This window comes from Rhinolophus sinicus, linkage group LG01 (genome assembly GCF_036562045.2).
Source record: "Rhinolophus sinicus isolate RSC01 linkage group LG01, ASM3656204v1, whole genome shotgun sequence".
Lineage (NCBI taxonomy): Eukaryota > Metazoa > Chordata > Mammalia > Chiroptera > Rhinolophidae > Rhinolophus > Rhinolophus sinicus.
This window is the reverse complement of record NC_133751.1, coordinates 100,865,191-100,881,022: the sequence shown is the minus strand read 5'-3', so window position 1 is coordinate 100,881,022 and position 15,832 is coordinate 100,865,191. Positions and strand designations below refer to the sequence as shown.

Here is a 15,832-nt window from a genome sequence, read left to right as displayed (position 1 = left end):
GAACTCTAGATTGTTCTGAAGTATGAGAAACCAGGGAACAGAGCAAATCAAGGTGGGGGAAACTTTCCAATCTCTTCAGCTTCTCTGATAAATTAATAAACTATCCTGCATGTTGTTCTGGATTTTTAAAGTTTTAAAACAAATTTCTTTTTTCTTTTAGCTTGGCCCCTTTAAGAATCAACCGAAATCCCAGTTTTGAAATGTGAAATATCCTTCAACCATAAAAAGACAAAAAGGGAAGGGATGAATGATACATTCAAGGGTATAGTTTCAATGAATTAGTTTGCTATGTTGCCTCACAGCAGACAGTCTGGAAATGACAATTGATAGGCTTTTTGGTGATATTAGCAGAGTAGTAAATATAATGTATATGTTATTTTTATTCCAGACAGGATGACTGGAGGTAGTTACTGGTGAATAACAGTAAATTGTACCAGATGCCAAGTAAATTTGAACAGCCTTTTAGCTGCACTTCTCATATTCACATACTAATTAGTATTTTAATTTTTAGGTATATAACTCCATACCAGGTTTCAATACAACTTCACATAAAAAGAAAATTTCAAAAATGTCTATAGAACAACATCCTGTTCTTGAGAACAGTATTCATAGTTAGATCAAGAAATTATTCCATATCTACCCAAGAGAATGAAAGCACACATCCACATGAAGACTCATCTGTGAGTGTTCTTAGCATCGTTAGTCATATAACCAAAAAGTAAAAACAATACAAATGCCGTGAACTGGTGATTAGATAAACAAAATGTATTACATCCAGACAATGAAATATTATTCAGCACTAAAAAAGAATGAACTACTGATAAATGCTACAACATATGTTAATGTCAAAAACATTATGTGAAATGAAATAAGCCAGGTACAAAAGACCACATAGCATATTATTCCACTTATATTTAATGCCCAGAAAAAAAAATCTATAGAAATAGAAAGCAGATCAACGATTACCTGGAACCCGGCATGGGAGCAGCGATTGACTGCAAAGGTCTCTTTGGGGTGACAGAAGGTTCTAAAATCGAATTTTGGTGACAGTTACATAGCTCTGTAAATTTACTTCCTCCCTGATTCCTCATCAATCCTTACTTTACGTGACCTCTCCGTAACATGCTTTTGAGTCTTAGAGTTGATGCTATAATGGACTGAGACTTTGGGGAACGTCGGGGTGGGTGAATGGATTTTACACCTTCACCTCTCCAAATACCCATGACATCACTTCCAACTACCTCCTGCAATTTCCACTTGGATAACACATTGACAGTACAGATTCACATACTGAATCTCATCAAATCTAAATTGTCATCAATTATAAAATAACCCATTACTTTATATACCATTAATTTGAAAAGTTACCAAGTTGATCATGATATGCTATTCATTTTAAGAACCATATAGTAAACCATACATTAAAATGTGGGTGTGGGTGTGGGGGGGACACTTGGGTTCAATGAACTGTCATAAAGAGATGAAGGGTTTCCTCAGGGGAATTCAGAAAGGAAGACATTTCAAGGAGCTGGCAGAGCATGAGCAAAGGCACAGATGTTTGAAAATGCCTGGTCTGTTGGGCAACTATAGCAGCTAGAAAGACCAAAGCCAACTTGAAACAGTCTGTTATTAAAAAGGTCTGAGCAATTAATCAGGCTTCCAACAATCATCCATAATCCCCTACCTCTGAAAGTTACTTCAGCAACAACGTTCAAACTTACTGAAACACAGTGTCACTTCAAATGACAATGGATCATTCACTTCAGTCTTGAAACCATCCTCTTTCAAGTCCCTTAGTGAGCAGTTACACATTTCTAGGAATTCTATAACTCACAAACTATCAAATTACATTAGTTCTTTAGAATTCTAAAATAACAGTTTTCTTCTAAAAATGTGGTAAAGGTTGGGGGGAAACCATGTGAAGAATGTGTAATGCTTGCACAGACCTTTACTAACAATATTACGCAGTCCAAAGCCCAGAACGTGCTATAGTCTATGGGAAAATGTCAAGGATAATGAAGATCATTTCTAGATTTTTGGATCCAATTTGTGATCAACTGGATCACAAAGAGAAAAGAAATGGGTCTCTCTTGTTCACTTCACTTTGGGGAGACAGTATCAAAACCTACAACAAAGAAAGCAGAAATAAGGGTATTTTCCTAGCCGGCCCTGCTCCAGCTATCTTCACCTGGAAAGGACAGAGGGACTCAAGCCCAGGAAAGATGAGGAAGAGTCAGAGCATCCAGGTGGCCCATTTACTGTGGTCACAGCAGCTAGGCCCAGCTGGCTTGTGTAGTGAACTCTGTTTCCTTGGGGTTCTGGAAGCACTTGCAGATATTCAGGAGGAACAAATACCAAGGAACTTGAAAGAAATCAAGTGATCTCTATTCAAGAAAAGCTTCACACTCAGTTATCGCTGCCTTCCTTGTAAGGAATTGCTACTGCTTTCCAGCTTGTCATATCTCAGCTCCCACTCCTCAGGCCATGCTTCAGGCTTTCTTTTACCCCTGAAGTTGCTTCAATTCACTTCACAAAACCGAAACTGCCCACAAAGCCACCAAGCTCTCTGCGCCGCACGGTTCCAGAGAATAATGTACTGGAGCTAGGATCGGTTTCATGCTGGCACGTAAGTACCTCATTGTGGCTGATGTGGTCTTGTGATTTAATGCTTTAATAGGTTCTTAGGGATGCTGATGGAGCCATCAACAAACCATGACCAGTGTCTAATCTAAACATACTCCACGGATCCCTTCTTCCTGATTTGCCTCTCCATCTGTGTCCACAGTCTTACTAAAGTTCACAGAAGCCTAAGCTTGCTTTGGAAGCAAGCTAATCCCATCGTTGGACCAGCAATGGTTCTCAGCAGGAGACATTTAGCCCCAAGGGGACATTCAGCAATGTCTGAAGACATTGTTTGTTATCACAACTGAGAGGGGTGAGGAGGATTACTACCAGTATCTAAATGGCAGCATCCAGGGATACTACTAAACATCTCACAATGCATAGGACAGCCCCACAGCAAAGAATTATCCAGCCCAAAACGTCAATAGTGTTAAGATTGAAAGAACATGCAGTAATCTAACAAAATGTTACTAATTACGTGAGTATAAACTCATTTCTCATTTGCAATGTATTCTTGGTGTCTAGAGTTATAGCACCTGCCTTCAGAGATTTAACAATAATAAGAACCAGAATACGGACCTGTTCTGCATACCTGTCATGCATACATTTCCACATTCAGAAATCACCAGCATCACATAAAATAACGCACGTCCAAAACTTTCTTGATTTTTTTAATTACTAAAATACATGTAAGCCATTCATATGCATAAATCAATAACAAATCATTTAATAAGTGCATGAAAGAGCAAAGTCACTAATGGTTTTGACACATAATTTTCACTTCTGAACCTGTTCTCCAGATTGTTTCTCAGCCCCATTAAAGCCTTTTCTGCATTGAACATGATATTCCCTCACCATAACCAGGAAGAATGTATGGAGGGGAGACATCTCCCTCTTTCCTGTCGGGAGCCCTGAACCACACAGCTGACGGGCATGGCTGGAGTATCTAGTCTGGATCTGCCTGATGCCCATTATGATGTTCTACAAGTCAGTATTGATTTATGTGAGCATTTTGTTTGTTGGACAAAACGCTAAGTAGAAACATGAGCAAATGAATGGTTTCAAAAATGGGTACGAGTGAGACAGTGAAAAGGGAAGAATACTGGAAACAAAAAAAAGAGAGTTTAGGGGTTTTTGTTTGTTTGTTTGTTGTCACTAAGGCTTACGCCAAAGATGTTGAGGATAATTACTTCAGCTGTGTCCTTTGCTCTGCCTCTGAAGCGCTGCCATTGTCCCCAGTTTGGGACTTGGTCCTGTATTTCTCCTGATCAACTTGTCAGTCTGCCAGTTACAATGTGCCATCAAACAAAACTTTTACCAACTGCTACCCTTATGCCCATTGGACTTAAACCAGCTACTCTTCCCCACATTTTATACTCTGAACTAAATTGTGTGTGAAAATTACCTTTTATTGACTTTAGTGAGAGCCTTGTACAAACAACTGAGGGTAGATTTCAACTGCCCACTGCCAAAATAGCCCTCTGTCCCATCTGTTGGATGTACATATCATTAAGACTTTTATTAGCCTCAGAAACAGAGAATTCATTTTATGGTGTTCACTAAAAATCTACAAAAATCCTTGAAAAGCAGCTCTTACCAGTCCTAGTAACCACAGCATCTGAGCAAATGCTGCTAAAGAACCCCATTAACCAGACATTAAAAGATACAAATGCCTCCAAACGATAGTACCAAAATGTAATTTCATGTTTGCAAAGTCATACTTTACATTCAACTACTCAAAGAAAATAGATCTACTGTCCCTCCAAAAATGGAGACTTAAAAATTTTTAAGTCTTTTTTAAACATAGACTTTTTAAAAATTCAAAATGTAAACAATTTCAATTTTGAAAGAATAAGAAAATTTCCTCAGAAACATTGGAAAAACATAATCTTTATAAAGCCCTGTGAAGTAAAAATATGCCATAAGAGTCACCATCAGAAGAAACCAAGAGCTTTCTTGGAAATGGAAAAGTTGTAAAAGGCTTAACCATTCGGGGCCCAGAGAGGAGTAATGATCTTTTACCAGAAGAAGAGAATAAAATCATGGAAGCCTAATATGGCTTTTTTACAGTTCTGCTTACAATTACGCATTAAACCATTTACCCCTTGTGGATGAGTTCCTAAAGCCTGCTGAGATGTTGCACTCGGAGAAACGAGTACATGCTGTTTTTTCTTCTGTTGTGGTTTATTTTTATTAAAACAAAAAACTTACAACAACCAAAAAAATTCACTTTTGCTGAATTTTACTCTTCCCAAGAAGACCAGCAGCGCGGATGAACATTTGTCCAATGTTTGTAGTAAGTCCGACAATAAAAGACAATGGCTTATACATTCATGCCCAGTCAATGTTCTATGGGCTAGAATTCACAAAATAAAGGCAGCAGATGGCATACCTAAATTTAATTTGCTATCTGATTTATCCTTGTGTTACCACTCTGAAATGCAAATACTGAATGTTTATCTAACACTGTTAGAAAATACAAGACCATGCTTTGAGCAAAGTTTATCACATAATCTGATGCTGGATCATCAATTCTGAGAATGCAAACTGTAGCCCATCCAGAGGCACTCTCCTCAGATGAAGAGGGACCTGTCAACGGCCAGTCCTCTATGTGTCAGGGATGGCATTTGATGCAGTTTGGAATCACTGCTCATGGCCCTAGAGCAATAGCAGAGACCATCCAGAGGAAGAATGTGCCTTTGATTCTGCTGTTCTAATTTGAAATTAGAGGGGATTTTTGTGTGTTTTGTTTGATTGATTAATGTGATCACTTTTCCTTGTGGGTTCTGCTCTTGGACACTCTGCTACCATCTTTGGTTGTCCATCAGTACATCAGACCAATAGTCTAGACCATCACATTCTAAAAGAAAACTTCTTAGGTCTTATGTTACTGCTTCTGGCAGCTCTCAAAATAATTCCTGCTGACATCAAGTTTAAAGAGTTGCCTCCAAGTCAGATTGATGTCGGGGAGCAGCATGCAGTGCTACAAAATTAGATTATTAATTGTGACAAGCTCAACCCTCCTTGCATTTGGAGACTAAAACTCTGAGCTAAAAGGAAACTAAACAAAGATTCTGGAACCTTCTTTTAAATCTCAATCAAGGTGTCAATTTTGCTATTTAATTCTCATAGTTCTTTGGAAGGGTTTTATTATTTAAAACTATGATGATATGGTGCCTAGTCCTCCAAAGGAACTGTGCAACATTCCAATGTTAAAATGTATCACTCTTAACAGGTAAAAATTCATGTGCTAACATCCATTGTACTGATCATCTTTCTGAGCAAAGATGTCAACTTTTTCAAATGCCTCCAAGAGAATCTGTTGTCGACCTATTACTCTCAAGTGTCAAACAGAGTGGTTGACATAGGGTTAGCCTATAAAAAGTCCTCATAGTAATATAGTAGACAGAAACGCAGTGTCTCAATGACTGAGAATCTAGGAACAGAAAAAAAAAAACCAATCTGGTGTTTAGAACCAGATTGCCAAATGACAGCATCAGCTGCATTATCTGAGTGCCTCGAGGATGCCCTTCCAAACCAATTTTAAGAATAAATTGAAATTGAACCAGAGCCATCTAAAGTAGAACACAGACCTTGGTGAAGATTCATATCAGATAAATAATAAACATGTTGTCAGAAAATATCAACATCTTTTTTAATTGATTTTATGCTTTTATTTTTATTTCTCTACCCATATGACATTTTATATTATTAACATTCATTTATGAAAAGGCTGCCCTTTCCTCAAAAGGTTTTAAGGAGCTTTAATGTCCTGTTACAGCCTGTTAAGAATAAAAATAGTTCGCCATTACCTTACAAATAGAATAAAATAAATATTTCGCATATATGAACTAAAGGTAGAAATGTATATCATCTTATACTTTTGTTTCCTATAGTGTAAAGCTGTTAATATGGAAATATAAGATGTAATTTATTCATGTAATAATTCAAAATATCTGGGAATTCTTCCCTAAAATCCATCATCTCATACACAAATCAAAGATCAAAATATTAAGATGGCCTATAAGAATTAACAAAGATAAATGTAGGTACAATAACAGGTTGATTTATTCGGCACCATTCCAGTTTACCTCCCCATGCCTCTGTCCTGATTAATTGCCCTCGGCAAGGAGTTGGAGCCTAGTTATGCTGTTTTCTTAATTCCCGGTGATAGGGTGTTGATATAAGGATAGAAAGAGAACCACTGCCTTTTAACTAACCCATTCTTCATGAGTTAATCAATCATAACTTGTCCATTTTAATTATCTCCCAAATTCCAAATAGAGATATGCTTGCAGTTTCCAAATATTTGCATGATTAAAGATGTTTACCTTGTTTCAATAAGGAACCTCAAATTGATGAGTCAGGTGTTAAGATTTATGGGATGAAGTTGTCCTGTTTATCTCCCAGCTTTCAAAAATACTGGTCTGCAATTCAGTAACAAACAACATTCCCAACAGAAATACATAGACTCTGCCCATTAACAATGATCATCGTGTTTATATACATGTATGTATCCCAACATCCGTACATGCCAGAGAGAAAAGCCAGCCAAGAAAGTGTTTATTAGCTTCCCTCTTCAAATCCATAAAAAGGTAGTTTATTTGAATATTAAATATAATTACACAAAGCTAACACGCCATTGGTACACCTGGATAACATTTTCAGGTTGTTTTGCCCTCCTTGGAGCAATACCGATAGATTGGGTCATCAATCAGTTACACCCATCACGTCGCAGGGAAATTCTGGCTGCCTCACAAACAACTGGACAATTCAGTTAAGATAGGGGTGTGAGAAGAATTTCACTGACCTGACTGAATCAGTCACCTATTTTGATTGGATGCAAACAAAAACAAAAGCTAATCTCTTCTCAGAAATAACTCCCCAATTAGGAGCTTCTTTTTTCTATCATGTAACATCCTATTGTGTTGCTAATATCAGAATTGAAGCCACAGTGTTCTCCTTTCATAGAAATGGTCTAGCAGTTGATGAGAGGACATGATGAGGATGATGACAACGATGGTGATGCTGACACAGGATTCCTGAGAAAATAATTTTTATATATGATTTTTTCCTATTCAATATCCAACAGACATAAATACAGGCACAAAACACTTGAACTCTTCCAAGTCATTAGAATTAGTTTCTCTGGTTTAACAGAAATTACGCATTCCCTGATTTATCTCTCTTCCCTTGTATCATCTGGTCCTTTAGTGAAAAAGAGCCCTCTATTTACTCCTCACTTGTCAGTTCAAGGTAGCATTCAAATTGAGAAAACAGTTTACCCAAAATCATCAATTGGCCCAAACTCACATTCCAAAACAAAAAACAAAGACGTCAAGAAAACTACTCCCTTAATATTTGTGCCTAACCACTTGCATGCCAGGTAGCACAGGGTTTGCAGAGCAAAAATCAAGCCTTTTTCATCTCTGAATACTCCACAGCACTTAGCCCAGTTACCGTAACATTGAAGTCAAAATAAACAATTCATCTTGAACAAAATAGGACAAGAATCCACAAGGCCAAACCCTTTTTTTTTTTTTAAGTTTATTAGGGTGACACTTTTTAGTAAAGTTATATAGATTTCAGGTGTGTAATTCTGTAATACATCATCTATGTATCAGATTGTGTGTTCACTACCCAGAGTCGGTTCTCTTTCCATCACCATATATTTGATCCTTTTTACCCTCATCTACCACCCCCTTGCCCCTTACCCTCTGGTAACCACTGAACTATTGTCTGTGTTTATGAGTTTTTGTTTCTTCATTTGTTTGTCTTCTTCTTTTGTTGTTTTCAGTTTTATATCCCACGTATCAGTGAAATCATATGATTCTCGACTATTTTTGTCTGACTTATTTCGCTTAGCATAATAATTTCAAGATCCATCCGTGTTGTCACAAATGGTACTATTTCATCTTTTATGATGGCAGAATTGTATTCCATTATGTATATATACCACATCCTCTTTATCCAATCATCTATCAAAGGTTACTTTGGTTGTTTCCATGTCTTGGCCACCGTAAATAAAGCTGCATTGAACATCGGAGCACATAAATGTTTTCAGAGTTTTTGAGTAGATACCCAGGAGAGGGATTGCTGGGTCATATGGTAATTCTATTCATAATTTTTTGAGGAACCTCCACACTGCCTTCCATTGCAGCTGCACCAGTCTGCATTCCCACCAACAGTGTATGAGGGTTCCTTTTTCTCCACAGCCTCTCCAACACTTGTTACTATTTGTCTTGTTGATGATAGCCATTCTGACTGGTGTGAGGTGTTATCTCATTGTGGTTTTTATTTGCATTTCTCTGATGATAAGTGATGTTGAACATTTTTTCATATGTCTATTGGCCATTTGTATGTCCTTTTTGGATAAATGTCTCTTCAGATTGTCTGCCCATTTTTTAATTGGATTGTTTGTTTTTTTGTTGTTGAGCTGTATGAGGTCCATATATATTTTGGATATTAGCCCCTTATCAGAGGCATTGTTTGCAAAAATCTTCTCCCATTTAGTTGGTTCCCTCTTTATTTTGTTGATGGTTTATTTTGCTGTGCAGAAGCTTTTTAGTTTGATATAATCCCATTCATTTATTTTAGCTTTTACTTCCCTTGCCTTTGAAGTCAAATTCAGAAAATCCTCTTTGAACCCAAGGTCCATAAGATTAGTACCTATGTTTTCTTCTATGCAGTTTATTGCTTCAGGTCTTATGTTTAGGTCTTTGATCCATTTTGAGTTAATTTTGGTACATGGTGACAGATAGCAGTCTACTTTCATTCTTTTGAATGTGGCTTTCCAATTCTCCCAGCACCATTTATTGAAGAGACTACATTTTCTCCATTGCATATTTATGGCTTCTTTGTAGAAAATTATCTGTCATATTTATGTAGGTTTATTTCTGGGTTCTCAATTCTGTTCCATTGTTCTGTGTGTCTGTTTTTCAGCCAATACCATACTGTTTTGATTATTGTTGCCCTGTAGTACAGGCTGAAATCAGGGAATGTGATATTGTTCTTTTTTCTTAGGATTGCTTTGGCTAATTGGGGTCTTTTGTGGTTCCACACAAATCTGATTTTTTTCTCCTATTTCTTTAAAATATGCCATTGAGATTTTGATGGGGATTGCATTGAATCTGTATATTGCTTTGTGTAATTTGGCCATTTTAACTATGTTGATCCTTCCAACCCATGAACATGGAACATGTTTCCATTTCTTTGTGTTTTCTTCAACTTCTTTTAAAAATGTCATAGTTTTTAGTGTATAGGTCTTTCACATCCTTGGTTAAGTTTATTCCTAGGTATTTTATTCTTTTTGCTGCAATTGCAAAAGGAATTGTTTTTATTTCTTTTTCTGAGATTTCTGAGAATACAGTAAAGTTGCCGGCTACAAAATCAACGTAAAAAGTCTATTGCACTAGAAATGCAATAGACTTTTTACGTTGATTTTGTAGCCGGCAACTTTACTGTATTCGTTCGTTTATTGTTTCTAATTGCTTTTTGGTGGCATCTTTAGGGTTTTCTATATATAGCATATGTCATCTGCAAAAAGTGACAATTTAACTTCTTAATTCCCAATTTGGATGCCTTTTATTTCTTTCTCTTGACTGATTGCTCAGGCAAGGACTTCCAATACAATGTTGAAAAGCAGAGGTGATAGGGGACAGCCCTGTCATGTTCCTGAATGTAGAGTAAAGGGCTTCAGTTTTTCATTGTTAATTATATTAGCTGAGGGTTTGTCAGACATAGAGCCAAACTTTTAATTCAATGTTATTCCATTTTTGAATGGAATCAGTTAGTGTTTCCCAAAATGTGTTCCCCTAATCATTGCTCATAGTGATGGTTTTAAAGAGAATGCTCCATAGCCAAACACACTGGAATGAATGAAGCAATGGTCCCAAGTCTTCTCATTTTGGCTGGACTTAACCAATCTGGCGTTCACTGGGAGATACGTTGGAGAAAAACTGTGTCAGAGTCCCTTTGTGATGATTTACAATCCACATTAAAGATTCTAAAAAGCCCTACACTGAAAGAGGTTGTTTGTTTAAGTTTAAAGCAAACACGTTTGACCTATGAACCATTTCCTACTTAACACCATGGAATATGCTTTGGGAAATGCTTTGATAGAAATTGAGACATCACATAGGATGATTTATAACACCATGGGCAGTTTATAGAGCCTCCAACATCTCATGCTGTTACACTAAACACAAATAGACACAAAGGTACCTCTTGGCTTATTAATCACTAAAGCTGTGCATAAAAAGTAATTTAAATATATAAACATGAAATGGGGAGCACAAATTTCAATATCTATGGAAAAATTACTGCAACAAACAAAAACAAGTGTTAATTACTAACAGAAAATCCTAATTGTCGTCTACTTAGATTCACAGAGCATCCATTGAAATAAAGTCTCTAGTATACATACAATTCCAAATAAACACCACAAGTCATCCACAAACGATGATGACCTCCCTTAGTGTGTATTTGTCATTCTTTTTAGCCATCCAGATCTGAATCCATTCCCTAAATGTAGACAATACTCTGGCTAAGAAGCCACAGGTGACAGAGTCCCTTCCCACTCTTGAAGTTAAAAGTCACACTCCCACTTCCCCAGCCTGTCTTGTAGCTACACATAGAGCACTGACTTATGACTGTGACTTTGACCTGGGAACTGGTGACAAACACAAGTAAGGACTGCTCAAGATCCAGCCTGGGAAGAGTGGCAGCAGCAGCAGTGATAGCTGTATTAGATGTTTTGTGTGGGGCTTATGCCCAGGTTCTAGAGATGGTCAAATGGCTTGGGCCTGGCCATCAGTACATCCCATCATCCTGACCACAGAACTCCTTCAAGGACAGAGAGGCACATGCCAAATCAGTCCACTGAAGTTCAATGTGAAGATTTGGGAAGAAGAAACCATCTTACCAATAAGACTGCCAATCCAGTAGGATGCAAAACTGGACCTATTAGTGCACATCATGTTATCACATGGCAGAACTGACCAAAAAGAGAGACACAAGCTTAACAAGTATCATCAAGTGAATCTATGAAGCCAGCACTGAACTTTCAGTTATATAAATAATGAGTTCTCTCTTTCATTTAGCTATTTGAGATCAGGGTTGTTATGCATAATAGAATTGCCCTAGATTTGCTCCTTACAGGCCAGGCTGGAGTTCGCACAATGGCTAATAGATCCTGTATTACTGTTGTACCTGTATTACTGCCTCAGGCAAAGTGGAATAGTCTATACTGAAATTTAAGAAGAAAGCTACCTGGTTTTTTAAAGCAGACAATGATAGTTTATGGAATTTGCTCAGCTAGTTGGGTTTGGTACCCTCAGGAGGCATAGCTGAGGTCAACATTACAGACTGGTTTCATCATGCTGCTTGGAGTACTATTGACATTACTCTCAATTAAATGCCACATTAGACAATTTGAATGGCTTATGTCCCAGCCCCTGTCAGTCAGATTAATCAGAGTGACCAGTATGGTAGCATACTCACAGGATAATTCACCAGAAGTCAAGAGTATATAGAAAGGGATAGATATACAGGAAGGGGTAGGGAATTGTTGAAAGACAATTCTCCATGCAGCCTTCTGTTTCTGCATGTCTTGGGACAGCTGTTATTCTGGACTATCTCTTCAAAGATGTTTGTATACCAAAGAGCTTAGAAGATAGAAGTGGCATCTCCCTCTAGGGCAAAGGAAAGTTCTGTTGCCCTCCAATGTAATAAAGCTAATGTCTCCTCTGAGACAAAGGTTCAGCAGATTTACTGGCAGCCCCCTTATTAAAATTGAGTTTCTGAAACTCAGTCTACCTCAATTATGACACAAACCTGTGTACCCAGCATCCACATGCTCCCACCTCCACATTATCCCAGTGGGACTGGGGTGCAAAGAGACTGACACAAATATAAAGCTTATGTTGCCCACTGTGCCAGAGATAATAAAGTCCTTTGATTCTGACCCAGGAGTTTCCTGTCTTCTGCCAGCATCTATGAAATTCTGGCAGGATAACTTTTTATCTTGCAGGTAGGTTAAAATCTCAGACCCCTCACACTTTTTGACAAAGATCTGGATTAATGTACAGAGATAACATGCTTATAAGTTGAAATACTCAATGTTATATCAGTTCTCCCCAAATTGCTTTCTAGATTCAGTGCAATCCCAATCAAAATCCCAGCAAGATTTTTCATAGAAATTGACAAATTGATACTGAAAAATATATGGAAATGTAAAGTGCTTAGAACAGTCAAAACTGTCTTGGGAAAGAACAAAGTTGGAAGTTGGAGGACTTACATACTGTATTGCCTTAATACTACTCAGTATAATAACTAAGATGTTGTGATAGTTGTATGAAATTAGACAAATATATCAATGGAATACAATAGAAAATCCAGAAATCACCCCCCACATATATACGGCCAAAAGAATTTTGACACAGAAACCAATGTAATTCAATAGGGAAAGAAAAGCATTCTCAACAACTAGCACTGGACCTACTGGATATCTATATTTTTAAAAATTATTGATCCATACTTCACACCATATTTAAGACCTAAAGTACAAAGCTCCTATGAGAAAACATAGGCAAATACATTTGAGACCTTGGAACAGGCAAAGATTTATTGGAAAGAATGTAAAAGGCGTGAATTATAAAAGAAAAACACTGATACACTAAAACTTCATCAAAATTTAAACCTTATGCTCATCAAAAGATAATATTGAGAAAATGAAGTTCAAAAAGCCACATATTGAAATACATGTGCAAAACATATTTTAATAGAGGACTTGTATTCAGAATGTATAAACAACTGCAATAAAACAATTTTAAAAGGCAAACAACAAATTTCTTTAAAAAGGCAAAAGACTTCAATAGATGCTTCACTGAAGAGGATTTATAAATGGTCAATAAATACATTTAAAAAATGTTTAACATCATTAGTATCAGGAAAATACAAATTAAAACCACAATTAGATACTACTACACACTCACTAGAATTACCTAAAGATTAATAATACCAAAATGTTGGAGACAATGCAGAACAACTGCATACTGTTGAAAGCATAAAAATCATACAATCACTGGAAAAATATTTGGCAAAATTTTATAATGTTGAACCTCATCTACATTATTTATCAATTCCACTCTCATTTACCTCCTCCACAAATTAAAACATATGTCAACAAAATGATTTGTATAAGAAGGTTTATTGTAGCTTTAGTCATAACACAAAATTGGAAACAACACAAATATCCGTCAACAGGAAAATGGATAAACAAATTGTGGTACTGTCATATAATGCAATATTACTTGTTAATAAAAAGGAACAAACCAATAATGCAAGCAAAAGACTAATCAATCTCAAAAACATTATCTTGAATGAAAGAAGCCAGACTCAAAGGAATGTATACAGTATGACCTTATTTACATAAAGTTTTAGTACAGGCAAAATTAATGTTTGAACCTAGACATTTGAATAATGGTTGCCTGAGGGGAATATAGAAATAGACTAAAAATGTACTCAACAGAACTTCTCGGGGTGATGAGCATATTCTATACCTTGATTGGGATATTTATTACATGGGTTATACATTTGTCAAAGCTCATCAAACTTTACACTTAAATCTATAGAATCTATTATATGTAATTCTCAATTCAAAACGAAATAAACATTTCTACAAAATATATTTTATTCTACTCGTTTACCTCCAGACTATTCAAGGTCTAACATCCAAATTAGATAGGCTGAAGCTGGGATTATGTGCTGTTTCCACAGGTGTGCAGAGAGATATCCTCTCAGACTTTTCACAGCTACCAAAGCAACAGTGCCAGGAAAACTATTAATCAAGATTTGATAGTGCCTATTTGCAATCAGAAGAAGAAACAAAGAACACCTTGGGTTATATATAAAAGCAGGTAAAACACACCCAAAAGACCTGTTCAAGCACAATGTTGGCGTTCTTAGTTCTCGTGACTGTGGCCCTAGCATCGGCTCACCATTCTGGTGAGCACTTCGAGGGGTAAGTAAACAGCTCTTTAAATGAGCAAGTCTTTCTTCCTTGGTAGCCCCCAAATTTGAATGTATTACCTAAGTTTGAATTCTCCTTTCTTCTTCTGCTATCTCACCATTCAGTGAGAAGGTGTTCCGGGTCCATGTTGAAGACGAAAATCACATCCGCTTACTCCAGGAGCTGGCCAGCACCCACGAGGTAAATATTAACTATACTATAGGTTTGCTTCACACTTACTTTAAAATCTTAGGTTGCATTGGGGTTCCACCAGAGGAAGAATGACACAAAATATTAACTATAGCATTTTTGTAGCAAGTAATAAAAACTTGAAAAACATTTAATGCCACATACTTTCTTTTTTCTGCCTAAATCAGATTGCCATAGCCCTCTACTATTATAAATCCAAGATAACTTTTTAAAGAGCTGACAGAATATGACAACTGGATGAGCTGGAACTGTTATAAAGGTCATAGAACATCTAATGTACAGTCACTTCCCTTCTAAGGCAAAAAAGAAAAATGATCAACTTGGATATTACTGAAAAACTGGGCTTTTGTCCAACTTGAAATTCATTTCCACATCCCATGTATCATCTGTTCTCTTTGATTTTCTTTCATTCCAAATCAAATAGCTTGAGTTTTTGTGACCTTGAGTCAGGCCTTCTTAATGATACAACATGGTGGGGAAAAGAAGGTAAAAAGCCATAAGTGATTTCCATACTTTCCAGAAACCAAATCTCTATGCTAGTAAAAAAAAAAAAAAGAAAGGAAAAGAAAACAAAAGAAAAAATAAATCCACTGTACATAGGATGAAAACTGACATTTGTAATTGTATTTGTAGTTTGGTAGGAAGCTATTGCTGATCACAAATTGTTCACTTAGGCCAATGCTGTTTCTTCATGAATATATAAACCAAAATAATCTACTAACTCCTAAATATCTACCTATCCATCTTTCTTTAGTTCTTTAGGCTTTTTATTACTTTTTTTTTTTTTTTTTTTTTTTCAGTTTTAAAGTGTAGAGAGATTAAAAAAAAAAAGATGGCAGAGAGTATCATAATCTGAAACAGATTCAGAAGTTTAGAATTGAAAGAGAATATAGTCATCTATCGCAGCATTCCACTCAAATCTGGAATTTCCTCCATAGAAACAGCATCCCTGGATGCTAACCCTAATAAACCTGTTTGAGTACTTCTAGG

At 36.6% G+C, this 15,832-nt stretch overlaps 1 protein-coding gene across 1 annotated transcript in view; it reads left to right on the top strand.

The window, feature by feature from the left end:
• The first annotated feature begins 14,493 nt into the window (after nucleotides 1–14,493).
• CPB1 (carboxypeptidase B1) overlaps nucleotides 14,494–15,832 on the top strand; it is a 30,289-nt gene continuing 28,950 nt past the window's right edge. The window contains exons 1-2 of the mRNA XM_019748852.2: nucleotides 14,494–14,644; nucleotides 14,758–14,833. Of these exons, the coding sequence (XP_019604411.1) occupies nucleotides 14,574–14,644; nucleotides 14,758–14,833 (147 nt within the window). The 5' untranslated portion in view covers nucleotides 14,494–14,573. The remainder of the gene's footprint in view (nucleotides 14,645–14,757; nucleotides 14,834–15,832) is intronic.